Source organism: Tupaia chinensis, unplaced genomic scaffold (assembly GCF_000334495.1).
Source record: "Tupaia chinensis unplaced genomic scaffold, TupChi_1.0 Scaffold145870_1, whole genome shotgun sequence".
In the NCBI taxonomy this organism is placed as follows: domain Eukaryota; kingdom Metazoa; phylum Chordata; class Mammalia; order Scandentia; family Tupaiidae; genus Tupaia; species Tupaia belangeri.
Window position 1 is genome coordinate 2320690 of NW_006205727.1, and position 17110 is coordinate 2337799.

The 17110-nt window shown below is 37.4% G+C and overlaps 1 protein-coding gene across 4 annotated transcripts in view; it reads right to left on the reverse strand.

The window, feature by feature from the left end:
* NELL2 (neural EGFL like 2) overlaps window positions 1-17110 on the reverse strand; it is a 365981-nt gene that overhangs the window by 19608 nt on the left and 329263 nt on the right. For all 4 annotated transcript variants that reach the window (XM_014584214.2, XM_006168557.3, XM_006168556.1 and 1 more), the window contains one exon: window positions 8192-8332. In XM_014584214.2, the coding sequence (XP_014439700.1) occupies window positions 8192-8332 (141 nt within the window). The remainder of the gene's footprint in view (window positions 1-8191; window positions 8333-17110) is intronic.

Here is a 17110-nt window from a genome sequence, read left to right on the forward strand (position 1 = left end):
GCATAATTTTCCCACACAGCCAGTAAGGTATAGAGCCTGGATGGAACCCAAGAAATCAAGCTCCAAGTTTGTGCTCTTTAAGTGCAGTGCTCTGCTGGGTGGTAGCAGTGGAGATGCATAGAAAGAGACATGCTGGGCACGCCTGTGAGTGTCCAAGCTCCAGTGAGCTGGAGGACAGGAGGAGGAAGACTGTGGCATGTCCACCACCTTTGGAGGGTGCTTCTCTCTCTCTCTCTCTCTCTCTCTCTCTCACTCTCACATGCATGCTCACATATTCTATAATGAACAAGGAAAATAAGACATTGTTTTAAAAGAAAAAAAATAAAGACAGAATTGACACAAATTAGTGACTTGTTAGCTTCAAACTTTAGGAAGGAGAGGGATCAGCATGATATTTTGATTTCTGGCTTGGAGATCTGTTTGATAATATTTATGGAAAGAGCAAAAATTTGCTGGGGAGTGGAAGAGGGGAGAGATGAAAGCAGACGTGTTCACTTTAGGATGTGCTGAATTACACTTTCCTCTAGGCTTGCAATTGGAGCTGTCTAGTGAGTAGTTGGATATATGAGACTGGGACTTAGAAAATGGGACTGGGCTGAAATATGGATTGGTGCAGATATACTTTTATCATTTTCCTTCTCAAAAACAGACCTTCAGATTCAAGTTCACATTTCCGAGTAAGGCACTTAAAGCTACATTCTCAGTTTGAATTCTTTTTTCATAGCTCACCTTGCCCACAATCTTATGAGACTTAACAAAGTCCTAAACCAAATGCTAGGTATTCTGAGAAGCCTTCCTTGATGCTCCAGGAGAAGATAATTACTCTTTGTTTCCTCATAGCATGATAGTTAACATTTTTTTCTTAAATTCAAATGATTTTCTCAATCACTCCCCACCTTCTTTTGGGGCTTTCTCATCTATGAAGAAATCCCTGCATCCTATCTTGCACGGCAGTTATTTTTGTCCATATTTTATCTCTTCTACAAGCTGAGAACAGAGACCATCCCTCTTGAGGCTCGTCTGCAGCCAATGTCTGGACAAGAACCTCCCCACTCCTGGGCACATACTAACCACTTGTGGGGCTGAATTGAATTAAGTTTCTTTGTGTCATTTTTCTTGATTTAGGTAATAAACTCACAGGATTTGGCTTAAACAGGGTATGTAAAAGACATGAACCTGTTAACTGCTTTTGTCTTTTTTTAGTATTGTAACTTCCAAAGACTTGCCAAGATAATAGACCATGCAGAAAATAAAGCAATAAAGAAACATGTGAACATGAAAGTAAAATATACTTACATGAAAAAAAATATTGGGCTATGTCTCACAGAGAGATAAAATCTCAGGCACAGAAAAATGATGGTATAGACAAGGAAAACAGCACTCTGGCATGTTAGCTGAAGGTTATGGCTAAAACTCTGAGATGACTGAATGAGCAAAATGTATGGTTTGTATGAATGCAGCTTATAAACATACATGTTTGAGGTCACACGACTGTAGCCTGAAAAGCAGTGAAATGGTGCTGTTATTAATTCATGTTACAAGTATGAATCTTATACTTCAGAGAAATTGTAAATCTACTGCCATGGCTTTGTCCACTTTGAAATTCTCCCCCACTCCAACAAGCAACAGAAAATGGCACTTTCTCAGATATAATCATATTCGTAAAACCAAATCCTTCTAAATACTAGTATTACAATTCTATAAATCACTAAAATTACAGTAAATGGATAGTTCTTTTGAAATATTTTAGTCTTATTTCACAATATAGGTGTTCTCTTTGGAGAGAATCCTTCAAAGCACGTTGTTTATTTTCTAACAGAGTAGTAGATTTTTTTTCCCTGATAACCTTTATAATTTTACTGGTAAGTAATAGTAGGATCATCCTACCAGAAGGGTAATTTTTTAAAAACATAAGGGTTTCCACTGTTTCTGTTTGAATAATATCCTTGAAAAGTCTTTTCTGTGTAGGTGTCTCAGAATCTTTCACATTGCTATCTTCATATTTCTCATGCTTTTAAATGTTTAGTTGAATAGTTCTTGTTTCTTTCTGGACTGAAAACTTGTGAATGTACTATTAATGTTTTATACTGTTCACTGCAATATATTAAGTCGTCAGGAAAGTCGTGAGTATTTTCTCATGATTTTCTATGCAAAAATGTGTCATGACTTTCTAGACAATCCAATAGCTTCTTCTAAAATGGTATCCATGTATCTCCCATATGTCATAACAATATTAGTTCTAACATAGGTTATGTGCTAAATGTACATGTGATTAAAGATTATCTATCACATATCTCACTCTTCTTTTTAATTACAAAAATGAATTCATCATCTGCTATGTTCCAGGCAGTGCTCTGGGCTCTGGAGATATGGTAGTTGATTAGCAAACAGAAATTTATGATCCTTGATGCTTATATTCTGAAGCAATAATAAATAAGTATGCATAAATATACACTATAATTTCAAGATAATCTATAAATTCTATAAAGAAAGGTGAAGCAGGGTAAGTAAATGGAGTGTTCGAGGTCCAAGAGAAGCCATTTAGGAGGAAATCTGAGACAAGACATTCCACACAAAGAGAACAGCAGCTACAAAGGAGTAAGTCTCATATATTCAAGAAATGGCAAGAAAGCCAAGGATATATTCCCTGTAGGACCTTGTAAGCCATGGTCAGAATTTAGATTTTACTCTTACAGGGAAAGAAAGGCTTGGGGAGTGTGGACAGAGGAATACTGTGTCTGACTTCAGTTTTAAAAGGATCATTCTGGGGACCAGCAGTTAGCGTAATGGCTTTGTCGCTGGACTCCCACATAGTCGACCGCAGTTCGAGTCCCAGACCCAGTGGCTTAAACTCACACCGGGCGCGTGTGCGTGCGTACCCAAGATCCCGAGAGGAGAATGGAGGAGAAGGGATTGTGGTGTGGCCATACCCCCTGGGGGGTGATTTCTCGCTTTCTGTCTCTCTGTCTCTCTCTGTCTGTCTGGCGAGCGCACGTGCCCAATAGCAAAAACACCTCTAAAAAAAAAAAAAAAAAGGATCATTTGGAGGCTATACAAACAAGACTAGAGAGATCTAGAATGGAAATAGGGAGACCAGTCTGCCAGTCTGGAGGCTGCTATTGTGGTCCAGACAAAAGATAATGGTTGTTTAGACCAAGATAGTAACAGTAGAAGCTGTGAAAGTTGTTCAAATGAGGAATATATTTTGAAGTTGAAATTGTGAGATTTGTTTGTTGATGTGTTGGGTGCAAGTTGTGAGGAAAAGAAACTAAAAACCTCAATGATTCCAAAGATAGTGGTCTGGGCAACTATGTTTAGGGGTCTACAGGATTTAGAGAGTACAAGTTCTGTTTCAGTAATATGAGGTCTGAGTTGCTTATGAGAAATCTAAGTTGAGATGTCTAGTTGACACAATATGAGTCTGCAGCAGGGAAGAAGTTTGAATTAGCAATACTTAAAGGGAGTTTTCCAAAAATATAATGGATAATGTGTATTTTTGAAAAACACTATGCATGGATTCCAAAACATTTTGCAACAAAATAAACTCTTACTTTAATTCTATTTTCCACAAACTTTGGTTTTTCAACTCTTTAAGAGATTTATACCTTAGGTACATGCACTTGCCAGAGAGAAAGAGAGAGACAGAGACAATGAGAGGGAAAGTGAGAAATAACCCTCCATGAGAGATGGCCACACCTCAGTCCTTTCTTCTCCATTCTCCTCCCGGGACCTTGGGCACCCCCACCCCCATGCCTGGCATGAGTTTCAAGCCACTGGGTCTGGGACTCAAACCGTGGTCAGTCATGTAGGAGTCCAGCTATGTAACTGCTACTCCATCTGTTGGTCACTTCCTTTTGAAAGTCCCTCATAGATGATATTTTATACCACGGAATCATTGTCTTACAGATTAAGAATGGATACGATGATCAACAAGGCCTGAGCTCTGGGGCACCTGAACATGTAGTCATCTGGAGAATGAAGGAAGTAGCCTGCAGGATCAAAAAAAGCCAGGAGAATTGGTGTCCCACAGCCCAAATGAAGAAAGATATGTATCCCTAAAAAAAAATAATCAACTGGGTCAAAAGCCTGAGTGGTCAAGCAAAGAGACAATAACTGACCAACTGATTTGACAAGACAGAAATTGTTAGTAATCTCGAAAGGAAAGCATTGACCAGAGTAATAGCACACTGGAAGAGCAGAACTAACAAGTACAGAAAATTCTTTCAAAGAGAAGTTTTTTCCCTTTGTTCTGAAAGGAAGCAGAAAAATGGGAGAATGTTTGGAGAGCCAGACTAAGTCAATGAGTATACGTATTATTAAATTTTATACTTTCTTGCCAGTGGGCACATGTTTTCTAGAATGATACATCGGGTCCTCAGGAAAGTCATGATGTATTTTTGCAAAGAAAAAAAGAAAAATACGTCATAACTTTCCGTAATATATAGATAGATATAGATATAAAGAGATGTGTGTATACATATCTACATACTTACATGTAGATATATACACATATCTATATCAATATGTGTATGTAACTGTGGAAATATTTATGTGTATATATACATATACACACATATTTACATATGTAATCATTTATATATTTATATGTGTGTGTGTATGTTTGTGTGTGTGTGTCTGTATGTATATATAGGGAGAGAGAAAGGAGAGAGACATAGATAGAAAGAAAGAGAGAGAGAAAGCACAAATTAGAGGGTATAGTCACCATAGGGTGTAATCCCTCTGCCCACATTTCTCTAATCCATCAGGATCTGGGAGACACATGTGCATGCGCCAAGCTGCTGAGGCCAGGACTTAAGCTATAGTTGGACATGTGGAGCCCAGCTTTCTGTGCATAGTGCTTAACTGCTGCATTTCAGGACTGGCACAATAAGCATGATTTTTGTTGTGCTTTTAAGAGATGGCTTCTACTCCAGATTGCTTATATACTAATACGAATGATGCAGCAGGAAACAAACATTTAATGACAATGAGAAAGTGGACAGTGTAGGGCAAAGTCCTCAAGTAGGTGAGGGGGGTTCGATTACTTTTATGAGTTGGGTTACTTCATCTAGTGAAATGAGAGAGAGGAAAAGCAGCGGATATAGACATAATATTCATGTAAGCTAGTACAGCTCATGGTGGTAACAGGAAGTATTACAGTTTTCTTGTGATCACTTCTATTTTCTCAGTTAAATAAACCATTGATGAGAGAAAGGAAGTCTATTCAAAGTATAACAAGATTGGAGAAAGTATGTAATAGTTATAGCAGAACTATAGAGGAAAGAAACTAAAAATATGAAGTGGGAACTCTAAGCAGTGCTGATGACCCCAGTAGATGGCCCCCAATGATCCTCATGACTTAGTATTTATGCCCTGTGTGATCTCTGCCCCTTGAATGCAGGCTGGACTTCCTGACTTTAGTTCTTTTTGTTTTGTTTTCTTATCAATTTACCAGAGGGCACATTTGCTTACTAGAGAGAAACAGGGAGAGAAAAAGCAAATAAACACACTCCATGAAGCATGGTCATGCCACAATCCTTTCTCTTCCATTTTTCCCTTGCATCAGGATTATGGGCATATGCATACATGCTCAGAATGTTTTTCAAGCTGTCAGGTCAGGAATTTTTAACCACATGGTTAACCATGTGAGATACAGCAGCCTTAGCCACCACAAGGCCATCAGCTGGCTCCTTATTGACTTGTTTCTAACAAAGAGAATATGGAAAAGGTGATGGGATGTATATCTGAGATTAGGTTATAAACAGGGCATGGCTTCTATCTTGGACACATGCTCTCAGATCGCTTACTCTAGGGAAAATCAGCTCCCAGTCTGAAGCGCCCCTGTGCAGTGGCCCAGGTGCTAAGGAGCTGAGGCCTGCCAATAGTCACTTGAGTGACCTAGGAAATAAATTCCCGTGGCCCAACTCCCTTCCCAGAAGAGTTCTGAAGGTAAGACTACAGGCCTAGCCAATAGGTTGACTGCAATCTTATAAAAAAAACTTGAACCAGAGGCACCCACCTAAGCTGTGTACAAATTCCTGACCCACAAAAACTGTGAAATAATGTTTATTGTTTTCAGTTAAGTTTTGAAGGTAATCTGTTATGCATCAATTGATAACAAGTACACTCCACTTGAGATTCGTGGTCATAAATTTAAAATACAGTGAGCACAGTTATAAATTTAAATTACAGTAGTCAGCATAAGTATGTAGTTTTTTTTCTCATCCTACTCAGATACACAAAAAAGAGTGTGCAAGTTTACCAATCAAAATTAAACACAGTTCTCTGATGGAGAAAAGAGAGGATGGAGCAGAGAGTGAGATAAAATGAAGATGCATTTTCAATTCTACATAGATTAGAGAGTCATGTGTCACTTAAAGACGAGGATATAATCTGAAAAGTTCATGGTCAGGTAATTTTGTCATTGTGCAAACATCATAGGCTATACTTACACAAATCTTCCTGGTGTAGCCCTCTATAATTTTATGGGACCACCATTTTATATATGATCTGTCAATATCTGCACAGCATGACTGTAATTCCATATGACTCGTGTTGTTTATAATCGGCTCATATTCGTTATGTGTGCACATGACTTTAAAAACAAAAGACAATTTAAACAAAAAAGGCACTCAGAAGTGCCTTGTAAAACGCTACAGAATACAATGTAGGTTATCAGAGAAGAGCAAAATCATAGCTTGTCCTGTCTTCAAATTAAAAACTGTGGTTTCTAGAGGGTTGGAAATATTCTAAAATGTTACAAGTATAAGGTAAAGCTCATAGACTGTTGTTCAGTGGTTATTTTCAAATACCAGGTTTTAGCCTCTGGCAAGCAACAATATTACCATTTCTATGTGGAAATCAGAGGAGCTCTCTGCTCAAGGTCCAGGGCTCCGCAGCTGTTGGCAAATCACTCTGGGAACTTTGGCTTCTATTGCCCAAGTTTGCTTCATTTTTCTGTGTGAAAACCCTTTGAGGCCCAAGGATAAAAGACATTTTATCCTTATCATTTAAGTGTCAAGTATCCTTAAGTTATATCCCCAAAGGCTTTCATTGACTATGTCATCTTAACCCCATCATTCTCTCAGGCTGTTGTTCTATGAAGGTGTAAATACAAATGGAAAAAATAATGACTTCTTGAGTATGTTTTGTTTTCCAGTCCTATACAAAGACTTCTGATGACAAGCCCTTTCAGTGCGAATACTTTTCCTAACAATCATTTACTGGACTCTGCTTGCTGTGTCTAATTTCTAAAAATCATGACGCTTAATTGCTGGAATAGAGTAACAGAGTAGTTTGTCAAATCACTGAAAAGAACTAAAAATGAATGGTATATAGTTAAATATAAACTGACTGAAATTTCTACTCATATGAGGTCAAAAACTTCTTAGAAACAAGGACCATATCTTATGTATGCAGCACTCAGCATTCACTAAACATCTTTTGCTAGGCAAGCAGTATGTTAGGAATAGCCTAGAATAGCAAGCATTGTGTATATTATCCTTTGCCATGTTTATCATTGTATTTTTCCTATACCCATTCTCCCTCAGTTCTGCTTTATTTATTTTTTCTACCTATTTTGGGGATCAAATTTTCATGTTTCTATTTTAAAAAAATACGTAACACTATGCTTTTTTCATTTTAAAAAAATGCTCTTCAACAGTTGTAAACACCTATAGGAATCTGGTTTAATGCCACAAATTTCAATGACCTAAAAATAAATTAATTACCAAAGTTAACAAGCAAAAATTAGATATCGACATTTTTCTTTTTTTTTTTTTCTCTTTTTTTTGGAGAGGTTTTTTTGCTATAGGGCGCATGCGCTTGCCAGACAGACAGAGAGAGAGACAGAGAGATAGAAAGCAAGAAATCACCCCCCAGGGGGGATGGCCATGCTGCAATCCCTTCTCCTCCATTCTCCTCTTGGGATCCTGGGCATGCATGCACATGCGCCCGGCGTGAGTTTAAGCCAACCACGGGATGCGAACAGTGGTTGACTACGTGGGAGTCCAGTGACATAGCCATTACGCTAACTGCTGGTCCCCTGATATTGACATTTTTCTAACTACTAGTATAAAAACATGTACCAAAAAAACACCAACAATTTAAACATTAGCTGAATGCTAGTCATATCTTACCACGCACTCCTCAAGTTCAAGAGGAGTTCTTAAAACCATGGTCTTGTACTGACCTTCACACGATTCTCCGCTTGGTGAAAACATCCCATTGTCATGGTAGCCATCTCTGCACTCACAGTGGTACCATCCAGGTAGGTTAATGCAGTTAGCACGGCTGTCACACTGAACAAAGCCATCAGAGCATTCATCAATGTCTGTTTGGTGAAGAAAACAAAAGCAGGATTTTATACAATTGTTTCTTTCCTCTTACAGAAAATATAATGTTCTGCTACTGAACTACTCAATTTTTTAATACCAGCATACCCTTGAAACTGAGAAAATATAAAATCAGTAAAGTCTGCCTGGTTGGTAAAAGCAATGCAGAAAGTGTTTTGTTAACAGGAGAAACATTTAGAAGGCTTCTGAGTAGCAAAAGTCATTCCACTGTAGAAAATGGAAATAAACCAGCTGTGATGTTGGTAGTGCTGTTTATACTACATATTCCCAGGTCTTCTGACACAAGTTAGAATTGCAGTTGTATAGTCCCTTCAGGTTAGGTGTGGCCAGGTGACTTCCTTAAGTCAAGTAGAAAGTACTATTTGTCACTTCTAGACAAGCCTTTATAAAGCAGTGTGTGAGTCACATGTACCTTTCTCCATGATGGCAAAAAAAATTTCCAGAGGATCTAAAGAACAACCTGAGTTTCTGAGTGAAGATTACATGGAGTATATTTTTTTCGCCAGATGGGACAGACATATGGCATGAAATCAACCTCTGTTGCTTTAAGCCATTGATTTTAAAAAGTCTTCAATTATTATTAGCATAACCTATTACAACTTGACAAGTACACCACTCACATCCAATATAGAAGGAGTTTTTGAAAGTTAATTGGGAATATATATTATGCAAAACCTATCATAGATTTCAAATTTTTTTGCACCAAAATAAATGCATACTTCAATTCTGTTTTTCCATCAATTTTTGAAGTATCATTGTATATGGCAATATCATTAATCCATTCAAATGTTTTATATTTTCAGGAATATAATCTATACCACTTTTTACTGTGTTTTACATATTTATTCAATCCCCCCCAAAATCTTGATGTGTAACGATTACAATAAATATATTAAAAATGAGGCTAAAAGAATGATGGGATGTAACCAATCTAAAAGTTCACAGTTGCATAACCTCAGGTATGTGCTCCTTCATACAAGTAGACTAGAATGAAAATGGCAACATGTCTGTGCACAATAAGCAATGGATCTTAAGTTGCATATACTTCCTCCAGAGGCTTATCACTGTTCTCAGATATCATGAGCCCTTAATCCCTCTTGTGCAGCCTCCAGAATAGTGGAAACATCCACACTATTCAAGTCCCTTCCTTTGCTCACGGGGTGAAAAGTAGTCCATAGGGCTGCCTTACAAGGTGTCCCTACTTCTCTTGTATCTCCCATTTATTGAGGTGCTTTGGGTTGACTCAGACTCTGCTGCATGATCCAATGGCACTGCCTCATTGTGGCTGCCAAAAATATCCACGTGGGAACCAGCAGTTAGCGTAATGGCTATGTCGCTGGACTCCCACGTAGTCGACCGCGGTTCGCGTCCCGGACCCGGTGGCTTAAAACTCACACTGGGCGCGTGTGCATGCGTGCCCAAGATCCCGAGAGGAGAATGGAGGAGAAGGGATTGCGGCGTGACCAAGGCCCCTGGGGGGTGATTTTTCGCTTTGTGTCTCTCTGTCTCTCTCTGTCTGGTGAGCACACACGCCCTATAGTGAAAACCTCTCCAAAACAAACAAACAAACAAAAAAAATCCACGTGTCCCATTCCATCTTGCCAGCTCTATGTCATAGCTACAGGTTCCACATGCCACAGAGAGTGGTCCTTCCTTACATGCTTCCCACTCTGGTGTATCTTCTCTGCTGTAGCTGTCAGATAAGATTATATGCCTCATGTTGCAGATGATGCTAGTTTTTTTTTTTTTTTTTTTTTTTTTTTTTTTAGGTTTTTGCTTAGTGCACAGGTGTTTGCCAGAAAAAGGCAGAGAAAGGGAAAGTGAGAAATCTCCCCCCAACCTTGGGCAGGGGGATAACTATGTCATAATCCCTTCTCCTTGGAGCATGCAGATGTGCTTGGAATTACTTTCAAGCCATCAGGTTCAGGATTTGAACCATACTCTGTCATGTGGGAATCAGTGATTTAACTACCATCCCCCTGCTGGCCTCAAAGCCAGATGTTTTTCAGAGTCCTTTTCCCCTGTCCACTCCACTCTAGTCAGCAGAAGCTACTTTTTTTTCAGTATTATCTAACTCCAAATTACTTGAAAAACATATTCCTTTTTTTTCTTTTTTATTATCCTCTTTTCTAATGTTTAATTTTGGATAAGAAAAGTTTATGAATAAATGAATATCTATTTAAAAATCAGAAAAATAGGCCATCATTCATTCACTTCTTTAAAGGTTTATTTATTGAGAGAGAGAGAAAAAAAAGAGGCAGCCTTGACAGAGTATTTCTATGCCATGATTCTCATCCCTACCTTTCAGCCAGGCAGGATCAGAGGTGCACCAGTATTCAGGATGACCTAAGATCTGAACTCAAAGCCTCCCATACATCTCCAGTATCATCAAGGGTGTTCTACCACTTGTGCCACTGTGGCTAGGTCACCTTTCCTTCTCGATAGGCTTAGAATTTCTTCCGTAAGGCAGTATGCAAATTGTTCTCTTAAATGATTAAGCAATATGCCAAAGTATAAATATTTAAAATCACTAATATTTTGACATAATTTCTAAACTACGCATAATTTTGCCTCTGTTTCTTCTTTTTTTTAGAGATATCTTTGCTATAGGGTGCATCTGCTCGCCAGGCAGAGAGAGAGACACAGAGAGACAGAAAGTGAGAAATCACCCCCACCCCCCAGGAGGGATGGTCATGCCACAATCACTTCTCTTCCATTCTCCTCTTGGGATCCTGAGCATGCATGTAAAAGTGCCCAGCATGAGTTTTAAGCCACTGAGTCCAAGACTTGAACCACTGTCTACTATGTGGGAGTTCAGTGACATAACCATTACACCATCTGTTGGTCTCTCATCTTTATTTTTTTATTTATTTATTTTGAGAGGTTTTTGCTATAGGGCGCGTGCACTCACCAAACAGAGAGAGAGACAGAGACAGAAAGCGAGAAATCACCCTGCAGGGGGGATGGCCACGCCGCAATCCCTTCTCCTCCATTCTCCTCTTGGGATCCTGGGCACGCACACACGTGTGCCCGGAGTGAGTTTTAAGTCACCAAGTCCAGGACGTGAACCGCGGTTGCCTATGTGGGAGTCCAGCGACATAGCCATTATGCTAACTGCCGGTACCGGTCTCTCATCTTCTTAAGAGCCAGTGACGCTGTCGGTAATTCCCACTCTTTGATTATTTTTGGTGGCCAAATGAAGTAACCATTGATTTCCTGACACATAGCTGATGAGGATAGCTTCTATTTATTAAGGCCTTGTACTTTTTCTGAAAGTCTATTTATACTTCAGTGGTGTCTCTAACTGATGAACCTCCAGTTATAAATGTGTACAGAATGCCATGCTCATTTCAGTTTTATCCAGTCTTTTCCTCTAACCCAAATGATGTGGAAAATTGATTATGTCACTTAAGTACATGGACAAAACAGTGTATGATTTAAGCCTCAGAAGTGATTTTATTAGAAGAAGGCCATAAGTGTAAAGTTTACAGTCTTTCACTTTAGAAGAAGTTATTTTATATTTATAAATATTTATTTATCATTTTTATTAAGCTTGCTATAGGGCATGTGTGTTCACAGGGGTGGGGGGAAAAGGAGAGAAAGCAAGCCTCTAGGTTCAGGACTTGAACTACAGTTGGCCATGTGGAAATCTTGCACCTTAACCACCAAGGTACCTACTGGTCCTGAAATGATTATCAATGGGCCAGAGTTTTCTGCACTGAAGCACTCTCCCCGTCTACATTTAGCCTTCAGTTCAGTCCTTTCTTCCTGACTTAACATACTCAGAGGGTACTCTCAGTTCCCATGGTACAGACATATGTTTTATTTGTTACACCTCATTTTTCTCTTTTGTTACTCTTTTTCCAATCACCAGGCCCACTCCTACACTGCCTCACACCCACCTCTCTTTATTTACATTGCAGCAACCTTCCTTGATCTATAAATACTCTCCTTAAATTTAATAGAAATGTTATGCATTATACTATTTAGTGTTATAAAGACTGAGGATACAAACAAATGCCTGCCAAAATGTATTTTCACATACACTTTGAGCTTATTTTATTATTTCTACTAGGTAGTATTTTAGAGGATGAATGGGCAAATATGTTTTATTCATTAATTTGCCATTTGATATTTATTGAATATCTGTTAGGTGCCAAGAACTGTGGTGGGGAAACAAGACAAGCAATTACTAGTTTCACTAACTGTATCATCTATTGTTCTCTATGTTGTTTTCGTTAATAAATTTTTGGAAGTTTTAATTTACAATCACATAGACTAGTGTTTCCCAACCAACATTTTATATGCAAGGGTCCTCTAAAAATTCATGGAAGGTGCATATTATGAAAAAACTACACATGACTTTCAAAATTTTTTGTGACAGAGTAAACTTTAACTCCATTTTCCACAACCTTTTTAAAGTCTCCTTGCATCTGCCACCAGGTATAGTATGCAGGTGATAGTGAACAGATAATGCATTTTATGGCTGCAAACCTCCTTTTCTAAATTATTTCCAATTATAGCAAGGGATATTTATAGTACAGCAATGAAATTATATGTAAATTTAAAACGTGAGAGTAATGACAAAGGTAATATTAATTAAATACTGAGCTAAATAGAAATATGACAAAAAAAACTATGAAGTTTTGAAAACAGCAATTAGAGCATGGGGCAGTTATTTACATTTCTCAGAGATTTGCTTAATAATTCCTTATGTAGTGGGAACCAGCAGTTAGCATAACGGCTATGTCGCTGGACTCCCACGTAGTCGACCACGGTTCGCGTCCTGGACCCGGTGGCTTAAAACTCACGCTGGGCGCGTGTGCGTGTGTGCCCAAGATCCCGAGAGGAGAATGGAGGAGAAGGGATTGCGGCATGACCATCCCCCCTGGGGGGTGATTTCTCGCTTTCTGTCTCTATGTCTCTGTCTGGCGAGCACACGCGCCCTATAGTGAAAATCTATCCAAAAAAAAAAAAAAATTCCTTATGTAGTGAAATTATTTAATTCATATAAAATAGGACTCGATTTATAAAAGCTACATATATCATGGCTCAAAATTATATGCTTGTTAATGTTTAAGATAAAGAAGAAAAACTAGCCAGAGACTATATATAAATAGTTATCTTTATTTGACATTTTTATGTTGCTGTTAATTTTGACTTATTTATGCAAGCACTCTTTTTTTAACATTTTATTATTTTTAAAAATTATTTTTTATTGCTATTATTTTACAACTATGAAGTTTTGAAAACAGCAATATAGAGCATGGGGCAGTTATTTACATTTCTCAGAGATTTGCTTAATAATTCCTTATGTAGTGGGAACCAGCAGTTAGCATAACGGCTATGTCGCTGGACTCCCACGTAGTCGACCACGGTTCGCGTCCTGGACCCGGTGGCTTAAAACTCACGCTGGGCGCGTGTGCGTGTGTGCCCAAGATCCCGAGAGGAGAATGGAGGAGAAGGGATTGCGGCATGACCATCCCCCCTGGGGGGTGATTTCTCGCTTTCTGTCTCTATGTCTCTGTCTGGCGAGCACACGCGCCCTATAGTGAAAATCTATCCAAAAAAAAAAAAAAATTCCTTATGTAGTGAAATTATTTAATTCATATAAAATAGGACTCGATTTATAAAAGCTACATATATCATGGCTCAAAATTATATGCTTGTTAATGTTTAAGATAAAGAAGAAAAACTAGCCAGAGACTATATATAAATAGTTATCTTTATTTGACATTTTTATGTTGCTGTTAATTTTGACTTATTTATGCAAGCACTCTTTTTTTAACATTTTATTATTTTTAAAAATTATTTTTTATTGCTATTATTTTACATTGTTAAGAGCATGAGAGAGAGGGAAGGTGAGACAGCAAGGCACCAAGTCCGGGATTCGAATCGTGTTGGCCGTGTGGGAGTCCACTGCCTTAACCACCATGCCACCTGCTGGTCTGCAAACTTTTCTACTTTGACTAGTCAGTTGAAAACTAGAGTGTGCTTGAATTGCCTGAGTACATAGTTCTCAGCAGAACGTGTATTTGTCTGGCTTATGATTCTAATTAAAAAGATATAATAAGACAAATAGCCTCATCTGTAAGCTATTTGATGGTATGCACATCCTTAGTTACTCAGGAAATACTTACCAAATAAACAGTTGAAATTTGATCCACAATGGATGAATTAAGCATATTTTGTCTATATACAAATGAGGACATTAGCTTGAGTTATGGCATATAAATGTACACCTACTGCTTACATTTTCTAATATACACATATCGTGCCTCAAATGGTGTATAATAACAAACAGTAAAAAAAATAAAATTCAAATAACTTATCTCTCATCTGCCTTTAGGTTAGCTAAAATCTAACTTCACACCATCTAATTGAGTTAGATACACAAAGACAGCAGACCTATGGGAGAAAAATAATTTTATTCCACATAAGAACTACCACATTTGGACAAATGTGATACTTTTAAAACTGAATGAAAGTACTAAAAAAGTTTAATTTAGGATATATAAGCTCATATGATTTAGTTTTAATCATAAGGACCTTAATTTTGTACTTTGAAGGTGTATATTACAGAAAATTCAAAATAAATTTTATGAAACACTATGATTCCATTATGTATTTTGTCCTGGGAAACTAGTTCATTAGCTCCTCAGGGATAATTAGCACTTTTTCATTAGCCACATTTAGAACAGACATCTAGGGATGGTATTAAGATGCAAAACACAAAGAATCTAAAATCCAAAAGATGTTTAGCCTTTCTACAACAGTCATGAATAGCACTCATAGGCTGGGGATCGAAACTGACTTAGATGATTAAAATGGAAGGTACCACTAAGGATAGATTTTCTAGAAAGTACACATGTTTTGAGGCAATCATTAAAAACAAACCAACAAGCAAAAAAAAAGAAAGCCAGAAAAGAAAATGTGTAACGAAAAAATCCTCAGATAGGTCAGTATCTTGTTCTCTTTGTCTCCCTCAGGTATGGCAGAATAAGACTGGGTGCCCTCTACAGTGTCACAGGCTACTCTACTGGCTTCAGAGATAATGAGCTAAAATGGCTTTTGCCATCAGCATTTAAAGGGTTATTTTAAAAAATGTTAAATTAACCAGCAGTTATAGAACAAGACACTTGCACAGTAAATTATTTTTACTATAACAACTAAGAACAGTAAAAAGTATACAAATGTTTAGAACTATCCATACTTAAAATGGACCATAGTCATTACTTTGTTTCATTTTAAAAATTACTAATTTTGTTTATTATAATTACTATTTAAATTTTACTATGGGTAATGTGCTAGAGAGAGAGAAAGAGAAAGCAAGAAAGCAAGACACCAGGTCCTGAACTCAAATTGTGGTTGGCCATGTGGGAGTCCAGAGCCTTAAGCACCATGCCACCTGTTAGCCCCCATACTGCTTTAAGCTAAGAGAAAAAAAAACTTGTTGCTACTCATATTGTATACAGAAGAAAGGGAAATCAAACCATTTTTTAAAAAAAGAACACACTACTGTTAATGACAAAGTCAAATAGTAAGAATACTGTCATTATTTCTTTCATGCTATTTAGCATTACTAAAAATATGACATAATTGTTCATGAAACAGTCATAATTATTCTATTTATATCACCATCCCATGCACTGGCAGTTAAATTATATTGATAAACCGAAGGCAATTAAATACCCTCAAAACAATTAATCAACTCTTGATTACCAACATGTGGGCTATTTGATTTCTTGAATATCTGTTGCAATATTTTTAAACCACAAGGTCATTTCCCTTTGTCTTCTGTTGAGCTTCTGGGGAGTCTGCTTTCAACATGTAGGTGTGAGTGCTCAAGCAATGCACATTCATTTGAGAATCACATTATTTTTCACAACTATACCAGATTTGGATATAAAATATTGAATAAAATTTTATATAAGACTGATTTTCAGGCTATTGGAATGGAGGAAGTCTCTTTAAGAAAATAGTTTAAACAATTTGTTAAAATTTTCTTTCTTATTTCATTTTTGTAATAGTTGATATTTGGCTGTCCTCTTTATAATGCAGAGTGAGAACTTTCCCTATCATGTGTGATAAATGTTTTCCAGGTTTCATTGCCAAGCTTACCCAAAAACCCGTTTAGTTTTTAAAGATGGAAAGTCACCTTTTGCTTGGTTTTAAGTATGTGTGGGATGTTATGATATGATACAGTAGCAGTGGTGGTCAGGAATAGAAATGGTAGGAAGACAAAAATATACATGTGAAATAAACTCAGCATTTTAATTTTAAAAAGACCAACTTTCATACAATTTTCTTGAAAATACGGTATGAAAACACATGTAAATGCACTTAGAAGATCATAAAATCGTCTGCACAAGCTGGATGATAATAGTGCTGATTTAGTAAAAATTGTTCTCATTACTTTTTAGTTCATAATTTTAAAAGATAATGACTGATATTACAAAATGAATAGATGTAATTTCTTTATAATATCACTTAGTTCTCACAGCAACCATGGGAAATACTCTTATGCTTATAGCATAGAAAAGGAAGCACTGATAAGAAATATATAAGGGGACTTCAGAAAGTTAGAGAAAAAGTGGAATTAAGGTATGAGTTTATTTTGGTGTAAAAAAATTTGAAATCTATGGGTTTTTTTTTTCCATAATACACATTTCCATGAACATTTTGAAGCCACTGCTCACATTGCCCGAGATAACACAGATAAGGCCAGAACTCTTTCAACACCAAGCCTAGTTCTC